The 10285-nt window shown below is 45.1% G+C and overlaps 1 protein-coding gene across 2 annotated transcripts in view; it reads left to right on the forward strand.

Moving 5' to 3' along the window:
• Positions 1-3398: 3398 nt before the first annotated feature.
• The window catches only part of LOC135110584 (pleckstrin homology domain-containing family G member 5-like), a 222862-nt gene continuing 215975 nt past the window's right edge, over positions 3399-10285 (forward strand). For both annotated transcript variants that reach the window (XM_064023052.1, XM_064023053.1), the window contains exon 1: positions 3399-4079. In XM_064023052.1, the coding sequence (XP_063879122.1) occupies positions 3978-4079 (102 nt within the window). In that variant the 5' untranslated portion in view covers positions 3399-3977. The remainder of the gene's footprint in view (positions 4080-10285) is intronic.

Here is a 10285-nt window from a genome sequence, read left to right on the forward strand (position 1 = left end):
CAGTGTTCGGTTGTAAAATTTGGAAACAAACGTGAGAAAATGTCACACGCATAGATGGGATGGGGTCACATGTATGTGTGTGTGGTGCGTGTGTCTGTGCGTGTGTGAGCAGGTAGGTAGGTAGGTAGGATGGAGAGGTGTGGTGACAAGAAGATGAGCACACTCGTGTCTCGCTACAAGCACATAAGTGGCTAAACACTTTGTACGTTTTAAAATTGAAGCATCTAATTCAAAGACACCATATGTGCATGAATACGCATCTTCGTGTGTGCCTGCGTGTGTACCCAGATGAACACTTTCCAAGCTCCTTAGTCACTAAATACATGTACATTTTGAAACATCCATTGAAGAACACCACGTGAGCTGCGTACTCAGCATCACATGACCAACGTGAAGGGCAATGCTGTACGAGTATATATAAGAGCATTATACCTACAAAAAAATACTCCTCACCTGCAGACATTTTTTACCCTTTAACTCTTTTTGGGTATGACGTGGGCGGGGTGGCTGTCACATTCGCGAGATGGAGGGTTAAAGTCAAAAAGGAGGCAGCAGTGGGCGGTGGCTGGGATGAGAGCTCCTTTGCTGTGGGACGAGATGAGCTGGCCAGGCATGGGGAGGCTGAATCGAGAGCCGGCCAGCAGTTAGGGCGTGGTTCACGTTGCCTTTGTGGAGGAGTGTGTAATAGGAGCTGGGATAGACTTTGTTGTGATTCTGGGAAACACCTGAGAAGGGTTTGGAATGGAGTGGGATGGGGCCACAGCTTGAATCTAGCGTGTCTGATGGCCAGCTGCTAATGCATTACTGTGAGAGAGAGAGAGAGAGAGAGAGAGAGAGAGAGAGAGAGAGAGAGAGAGAGAGAGAGAGAGAGAGAGAGAGAGAGAGAGAGAGAGAGAGAGAGTCAGTCAGTCAGTCAGTCCGTAATCTTTGTAATTCTGAAATCCCCTTGTTAGGTGATGCAGGCGAGCACTTGTACGGGCTTAAGTCCCTCCACCTTGACTCCTTACCGCCGCTGGGTCCTGCCTCGTCCATCGCCGGGAGGGAGGACTAGAGGAGAGAGGACACAGGTGAACCTTGGAAGGGATGAGGAGAGGATGAAAGATAGTTTTATGCTCTTGCTGGAGGAGGAGGGGAGGTATTACACTGCAGTGCCAGGAATAACAGGGGCAGAAGTAGTAGTAGTGGTGGTGGTTCTTGTAGTAGTAGTAATAGTAGTAGTAGTAGCAGTTTTTGTTGTTGGTGGTGGTGTCATTGTTGTTGTTGTTGTTGCTGTTGGTGTTGTTTTTGTTGTTGTAGTTATTAATGTAGTAATAGAAGTACGTAGCAACAGTAGCAGAAGTGGTAGAATTAACGGTAGTGACAGTAGTGCAGTAGTAGTCATAATAATGATAATAACGTCAGTATCAGTAATAAGAGTTGTTGCTATGGAGGTGACACCAGAAAAGAGGCACACAAACGTGAGGTGACGAAATTCAAAGCCGGAGTGACACAATTCCTTCCCGGGGGCGACCGAGAGTGGCGACGCTGCGGAGACTATGGCGAGGAGGCGGGGCTGCGGTGTCCTGATGGCTTCATCGTGACGCAGGAGACGAGGAACCCCGTTAGAGCTTATTTTTATATGCTGCGCCACGATCCTGTGTGTGTGTGTGTGTGTGTGTGTGTGTGTGTGTGTGTGTGTGTGTGTGTGTGTGTTCATGGTGTTAGTCATGACTGATGCTGATACAAGGGGACTTTAAATCACCCCCCTCTCTCCCCCTTACCCCAGCCAGCTACCTGTACCCCTCTGTGTCCAGTTACCGCCCGACTCACCCCCTCTCGCTCTTAATCCATAGCTCCCCCGGCCTCCCTCTCCTACCCCCATGGCCCTCCTCCCCCTTATTCTGCCTATGCTCCCCAAGAGACCTACATACATGTATACTCCCATGCCCTCCTTCCCTCCATCCCCCATTTCTCCTCCCTGCCCCCCTCCATATCGGTGTCCGCCCCGCGTGACTTGTATCCCACGTGCCTGTTTTTATTGTTATCGTAAACACAGTTCGCTTTCAAATAAACCAGAACGCAGCAGTATTTCATTTTTTTCTTTTTTTTCATGTAGTTTTGTCAGATTGGTGATTTGTTTTCTTGTTTGTCTTTGGTCTCGTGTTTTCCTGTCAGTACGAGGACTTCGAGGGGGTTTGCTTGGTTTGTTAGAGCTGCTGCGTTGCCTCTTAATATTCCGTCTCTTTTTCCCTTTCTCTCTCTCTCTCTCTCTCTCTCTCTCTCTCTCTCTCTCTCTCTCTCTCTCTCTCTCTCTCTCTCTCTCTCTCTCTCTCTCTCTCTCTCTCTCTCTCTCTCTCTCTCTCTCTCTCTCTCTCTCTCTCTCTCACAGTGTTCAGTTAATATGATGGTTTTTCCTTCCTTAGGTTTTCTTTCTTCTTTTTCTGCCAGTATGAGGAAGATGGGTTAGGAAGAGCCGCTGCCTCGCTTCTTCTTCCTTTACATTTTCCATCCATCTCCCTTTTCTCTGACTCCTGCTCCTTCTTGCCTTCCTTCATCATTCTATATTTACAGTCGTGCATTCCTTTTCTCTCCTTCCCTCCTTTCTACTCTACTTCTCTTCCTTTTATTAACTCTTACCTGCCATCTTCACACCCAGTCCTTTCCCTTACCACCTCCTCTCATGCCTTCCTTTCTTCCCTATTATTCTCTGTTTCCCTAATCATTGCTCTCTCTCCATCCATATCTCTCATCTTGCAGCATCTCATCCCTTTCCTCTTTTAACCGTCTTCATTATTCATCTTCCTATTCTCTAACCTCTTATTCTTATTCCAACCATTCATCTTCCCACGACCATCCATCCCCCCATTAAACTGTCCGGGTCGCGGGATGGGGGCGCCGTACGTCTTCCCAACACGTGTATTTGCCATTAATTGCTCGTGTATTGGCTTCCGTCCATCATGTCCGGGGAGGCCTTCGACTGGCGCGTTCCATTGGCTCCACGTTATTTACCATCGGCCGAACACACGTTACCTATCCCGCGCCGCCTCCACCACCGCTGAAGACCGATAGTAATTTGTTTAGTATTCTCTTGTGTCTGTGTTTGATGTGGTTTTGCGCTCTCTCTCTCTCTCTCTCTCTCTCTCTCTCTCTCTCTCTCTCTCTCTCTCTCTCTCTCTCTCTCTCTCTCTCTCTCTCTCTAGTCATTGATTCCTTGATTTTTTTTTACTTTAGGTTCTCCCTTCTTTTTTTATGCTTATATTTTTGTTCACCTACTTTTCCTACTGAAGCTGCATTATAATCTTATGATATGTTTTTTTTTTCATATTCGCTTCCTGCTATGGAAATATTTGTTACTTTACTATACATGAACGTGTTTCGTGGTATTTAGTTTGTGCGTGTCTCTTTCTTAAGTGTGTGCATGAAATGATAAACACATTGTCAGCTGAGTCAGTCTCGGTAATTCACGAGTGATTAATGTGGATGAAGCAGTGCAGCGGTGATTCGGGCTTTGTGGCATCAAGCATCGTGGTAGTGGCGGTTCAGGCGTGGCCCAGGTGTGAGGCAGTGAAGCAGCGGTCAGGCCAGTGCATCGGGGCCTCATATCATGCAAGGCCCGAGCATCGCGAGACAATAGTGTGTTAGTCATGATTGCGGGACCATTGCCACCATTACCGTCACTGTTGGCTGTGTGTGCATTGCTCCCGTCACCATCATCACCACCAACGCTCACCATCACCGCCTGAAGTGTTGCTGAAAGTGATACAGCGCTGGCGGTGTAAAGCCGCACGCCGTCACAAAGGAAAACAAGTGACGTACGAGACTGAGAATCCGTCGTCGACAACAAGCAGTGCCAGCGTCACCTTGAACAATCACCATCCGTCACCGTAACAGTGGGGATGTGACGGGGCGGCGCTCATCCCATCGCACCGCAGTACCATCCCTCAAGGCGCACCACATCCCCGCACCTCCCAGCCCTCGTCAGCGTCTCCGCCGGGAGGATGGAGGAGGGCTTGCTAGCGGCGGGTCTTTCCTCCAGCGTGTTTTCCTTGTCTCCTATTTTACCCAATCTTGGGGTGCTGGCTCCCTCGCCCTGGCAACTGGTGAGTGTGTTAAGAGGTGGAGGAAGAGGAGGAGGTGAGAAAAAGATAGATAGAATAAGAATAATGAGGGACATAAGCAAAAATATATAGATTGAACGGAGGAAAACGAGAAAAAAAGGTAGAAAACTGAAGGGTTGTCAGATACTGGTCTTTAATAGTGTCTCATCTGGTTCATATCGCCTCCGCCCCAAGCGTCCTCTTGTTTGGAGTATTGTATGGTGACAACGTTGCCCCTCTTGTAGTAATGTTAAGAGGAAAAGGTTAATTTACTATTACGTTTTGGCACCACATCAAAGTAAAACAGCACATATGAAGAAAACGTAATGGATTTTTCCCCAGCAAACTCTAACTTGTGATAGTTCTGCCTTGAGCTCGTCGCCTCGTTTACCGTCACGCTACCGAGTCATTAAAATAGATAAATAGATGCAAAGTAAGCTAGAGGTTTATGTGGAAATCTGAGAGAAAAATGAAAAAGCAAGCTCCGAGAGGGTTCCAGATGATTACTACATAAAACTGAGCTCATCTCGTGACGTTCAGACTGGCGGCAGTGCGTGTGTTAATGCTTGTTTGGGATCATTAATGTAAAGGAGTGTAACCTTGCACAGACAGGAGAGGAGAAAGAATAAAGTGAGAATTTAGTGTTTGCGTCGCAGATGTATTGATGCATCTCTCTCTCTCTCTCTCTCTCTCTCTCTCTCTCTCTCTCTCTCTCTCTCTCTCTCTCTCTCTCTCTCTCTCTCTCTCTCTCTCTCTCTCTCTCTCTCTCTCTCTCTCTCCTAACCGTACAATCAAGATAAATTTCGTCCCATTCGATTATTTTGAAAAGAAGTATTAAATGTTGAGGTTTGGTAATCTTGAGGAGTAATAAAGAAGTTTGTAAATCACTACCTTTCCTAATTATGTAATTTTATGCTATTAATATCTATTATTTGATTTATTTTTGGCAACAGTTCCTCAAAATTGCATGCTCTCGCGCGCACACACACACACACACACACACACACACACACACACACACACACACACACACACACACACACACACACACACACACACACACACACACACACACACACACACAAGAGTCCTTCGAGTTTTAAATGTACTTACTTTTCTGTTCCAGGTACGTACAACATTCCCAGAGAATCCCACAGGCAGACTACGAGTGGTGAGTAACAGGAGGAGGAGGAGGAGGAGGAGGAGGAGGAGGAGAAGGAGGAGGAGGAGGAGGAGGAGGATTACATAGGTTCACACAGGATAACCAAGCAGCAATATAACCTCAGGTTCCTGCATGGAATTACTCGTATAACGAAGGAGAAAGAGAAGCAAAAATAAAAGTAGCAACAGGAGGAGGAGGAGGAGGAAGATGTACAGGAAGATAAAAACGTGAACTAATAGGAATAAAAAGAAAATTGAATGGAGTCAGGATGAGACAACATTGTTCCAAATTTCCACGGGTTTTCTCTCATGCGCGTTTGTTTTTCACCTGTTCTGTATTGTTCATGCTACTGTGCCCTACTTCCCACACTGTTGCTGTCTGTCTGTGTGTGTGTGTGTGTGTGTGTGTGTGTGTGTGTGTGTGTGTGTGTGTGTGTGTGTGTGGTTGCGTGTGCGTGTGTGTGTGTGTGGCTGCGTGTGCGTGCGTGCCCCCGTGTGTGTATTTTCCTCCTTTCCCGAGCATTAGTCTCATTTTCCCCGCGTTCCCTGCAGGAGGTCGTGACCCGCGGCCTTGAACGCAGGCAGCGATTTGCAGCTCCGTCTGGGGCGAGAGAGGGCGGCGTGTGACCTTTGAGAGAGCGAGAAAGAGAGAGAGAGAGAGTTAATGAATGTTGTGTGGTATCTATGAATCTTCTCATCGTTTCATTATTGATAGTTGTAGAAGACGTAGTAGTACTGATTGCAGTAGTGGCAGTGGAAGTAGCAGCAGCAGTTGTCAGTGGTAGCAGTGTAAGGAGGAGAAGGAGGAGGAGGAAGGAAATGAGAAAGAAAATTATTGGTGTTCATTCATAGGAGAAATTAAAATACCATAACAGTAGATTATGACAGCAGTTATATAGATGGCTCTGGTATTCATATTCGGTAGAAGGTATTGTGTAATAATAGTTTCTTTGTGGAATAGTGATAGTAGTAGTAGTAATAGTAGTAAAAGCAATAGCAGTAACAGAAATAGTAGCACCAACAGCTCAGCGTTCACGGCCTGGCTGAGTGGAGCGGCTGATGCATGGCTGCCTGGGGATGGTGGGTCGTTTGCGTGAGGGAGCGAGCGAGGGGAGGGAGATGGGGGAGTGTTTTGGGTCATGGCTGGTGGTGCGGGGAGGAAGAGGGAGGAGTGGGTAATTTAAGGCAGGGGAAGGGGTGGGGGCAGCATGCACAGTCTCCCCTCCACCCCACCCCTGCTCCTCGCCGTTGCTCCCCTCTCCCCCGTGATAATCGGAGGGTTGGGGGTAATGGTGACGCATGAGAGACGTCACGTTCAGACTTTCTGCCATTTCATTTTTGCTTCCTTTGATTGCTTTCCCTTTATTGTTCCTCCCTTTGCTTCTTCTATTCCTCTGCGACCCTTCTTTCTGCTTGCTTGGACAACAGTACTCTTTTTTTTTCTCCTCGTCGGCAGTTCGTCTTTAGTGAGCGAGACCAAGGCTAGCGAAGACAAGCTGATTAGAGTCTGCCTGGCGTGCTGTGTTGCCCTTGGGTTCTGTCCGTGCGTTGTGCAGTCAATTTGTAGTTCAAACAGCGAGAATGCATAGATTTTATTTTATCATTTTATGGTTTAAAAAAACTGAGATTTATTTAAGGTTCGGACCTTGAAAGAAACAAATTTTTGCGATTAAAAATTTCCTAGCTACTGAATTTTAAATAATGAAAAGTAGAAGGAAAATATTGGTATAGGAAGTTCATATGAATCAATAAAGTGTGGATTTTTACTTTATATTTGTTTTTAATGTGAAATATGGTTACCGTTAAACATAGTGATCTACGCACTATATGTATGAACGCAATATATTCAGTATACATACAATGTTTGTCCTTAAATGTAAGGGTAAGGACAATGTAACACAGAATAAGTTTTTGTTTTACTTCACTAGCAGTAAGTCAAAGCTTCACGGCGCTTTCTGACGTGTATTGAGCTCTGAAGGAACCGAGCAAGCAAAACTGAGTGAGCGGAGCAGAATAAACAAAATAAACTGGTGATTATTTTCAAATGTTCTGCCTGTACGCCTCGTTTCCCACATGTAAAAGGTCTGCCCTGCGCGGCAAAACATTGTCACACGAGACGGTTTTGCCTGGCGCGTTGTGCTCGGTTGGTGTGTTCGCTGGAAAATACTGAAAAATAGATCCTTAGTTGGTTTCCTGCTTATTACAATGTTTATTTTTTTATTTATTTGCATCTATTTTCTTCAGCTAGTAAACAATGAAAATTCTTACGGATAACGATCATAAATCTCCCATTTTTCTCTCAAGTTAACGAGTAACTACAAAGGCAGACGGCAGGAAGAGCCGGTGACAGAGGCAAAAGCATAAAAAAAATAAAATCATTATTATAAAAAAAAAAATCAGTAAGTACGTGTGCTTTTGTAGCTCCAAGCGGCCTCATTTCGCATCATTTTCTGGTACAGAGCGATTCTAGCACAAACTCGCGCTGAGGGAAAGAAAAACACGGGTCCTCGAAGTCACCTTTATGCGAGGCTTTAAGGTGCACTCGTCAGGAATGGCATGCCCCTCCCCCACCCTCTCCCTGGCCCGGCGTGCGGAGGTGCTCTGGCTTGGCAAAAGACGAATAGTTTGTTTTAGGTGGCGTAAGTTAAGCCAAATTATCGCGGGAGTGAGATATATGGCTACAAGTTAAACACACCCAGAGAGAGAGGGAGAGAGAGAGAGAGAGAGGGAGAGAGAGAGAGAGAGTTGGTAGGTAGAAAAAGGATGGACTACACATAATTGTTGCCAGTTATTGATTCTCGTCGCCGTCCCCACATGCCTCACCTGTCCCGCCTCGACGTTAATTAACCAATCAGAGGCGTCGCCAAGCCACCGTAGACGTGATTGGCAGCTCAGGTATCGGCGAAATCCTGAGTGTGTGCTTGTGTGTGTGTGTGTGTGTATGTGTGCGTATCCCTCTTCGATCTGCTTATACTTTTGCAGTTGATATTTCTATTTTTTTCGGCCCCCCCCCCCCTCTCTCTCTCTCTCTCTCTCTCTCTCTCTCTCTCTCTCTCTCTCTCTCTCTCTCTCTCTCTCTCTCTCTCTCTCTCTCTCTCTCTCTCTCTCTCTCTCTCTCTCTCTCTCTCTCTCTCTCTCTCTCTCTCTCTCTCTCCTGTTTTAAAGAAAGTTGGGCAGTGTAAGTCAGACAAGCGTAAAGACTGCGTCACACACACACACACACACACACACACACACACACACACACACACACACACACACACACACACACACACACACACACACACACACACACACACACACACACACACACACACACACACACACACACACACACACACACACACGTATGAAAAACGGGAAACAAAAAGAGAGGGAGAGAGAAAGAGAAAGAAAACCAATACGAGAAATAAAGAAAATCTAAACAAAAGAAAACACTGAAGACGAGGAAAAAAGCTGCACATTTTTTCTTAATTTTTTCTTTACTTTTCCTTCATCGCGGAAAAAAGTGAGGCGAGAGATACATTATTTTTTTCTTCAATTGTCCTCTATTTTTTTTCCTTTCCTTGCTGGGATGAAAGGGGAGAGGAAAGACGTGTGGGAGAGGAAAAGGGAGGAAAAAAATCTTGAAAGCGGGAGATATTTGCCCATTAAAAAAAAAAAAATCGTAAGAATGAACTGCAGTGACAAAAGGAAAACGAAGAAGGAGAAAAGAAACTATATCTTGATAACTTAATGTATTTCTAAGATATTCCTGTACTTGTTAGCATAACCAAAAGCCAATCACAGCTTACTTAAAGAAGAACCATCGTACATGTGTAAAATATTCTTTCGAGTTTTTGAGTGGTGCGTAGAAAATAACCATATTTAACTTAGACATTTCTTATTAACATATATTTTTTTTATCAATAATTTACTCAAGCTTTTCATAATTTAATCATCCATAATATTATAGGAAACTTGTAATGGCAAAACTTTCTGAATTTTTTGTACACGTCCGGACTTTAGTTAAAAAAAAAAAATATTTAATAGAATTTTTTTTATCTGATAATTTGGTTATGTTCCTTAATTAATCCTTTTACTCCTACACAATTTCTATAATCATCTACAACACGTTAGACGTTATTTTTCTTAATGCAATCTCTCCAACAGCCCGTCTTTCATTGTGTGTATGTGAAAACCCATCAGATAGCGTATCCTGCTCCATTGGCCGTTGTTATCCAATCACAGAACGCGTCCTGCTTCGTGGCTCTGTGTAAGCCAATCAGAGTGGGTGTACTACTTCACTGTTCTGTATAAGCCAATCAGAGACCGTGTACAATATCCTGACCGCACGTAAGCCAATCAGAGAGCTTGTGTGTCGATCAGGCTGTGCTCCCTCCAATCAGGGCACGTGTAGGCCATTCAATTGTGTGCGCGCTAGTCAGTAAGTTTGCTCTTCGCTCGTTGCTCTTCCAGATGTACATTCTCGAATACCGCTTTGGAAACTGTCCCTTTCCACGTTTTTGTTTTATCCTCCTTTATTCCTTTTCATTACTACACATTAGTACAAAAGACGAAATTAATCACCCTAAATCACCCTAGCATCTTTTTATTTTGTGTCCAAACAAGTATTACTTTAAACATTGCTCTAAGTGTTAACATGGGCAGCCGTGTCATTGAGAAGGTTAAATGTGTGTGTGTGTGAGTGTGTGTGTGAAGGGGGATGTGGGAGCGGTAAGTTTGTGTGTGCGTGTGCGCGTTTTTCTTCAACAATCGTGTTTTATCGGGTGCTTAAGATATTTCCCTTCCGCTTGTTTCCCACCGCGGCACTTTCTTTAACTTCCTTCTTTTCTTTTCCCTCCCCACTCTCCCTTCCCATTCCATCCCATCCCTCCCGTCGCCTTCTTACTGTCTTTCCGCCTCTTTAACCGCAAACTACTACCTCCTCTTTCCCTCTTTCATCGCTATTGTAATCAGACTTTCTTCTTCCAACTCCTCCTTTTCCCCTTCCTTCTCTTCCTCCCTTTTCATTCAGTAATCTTTCCTCCCCTAGTTGAGCTTCACTC

The sequence above is a fragment of the Scylla paramamosain genome, chromosome 20 (genome assembly GCF_035594125.1).
Source record: "Scylla paramamosain isolate STU-SP2022 chromosome 20, ASM3559412v1, whole genome shotgun sequence".
Taxonomy (NCBI): Eukaryota; Metazoa; Arthropoda; class Malacostraca; order Decapoda; family Portunidae; genus Scylla; species Scylla paramamosain.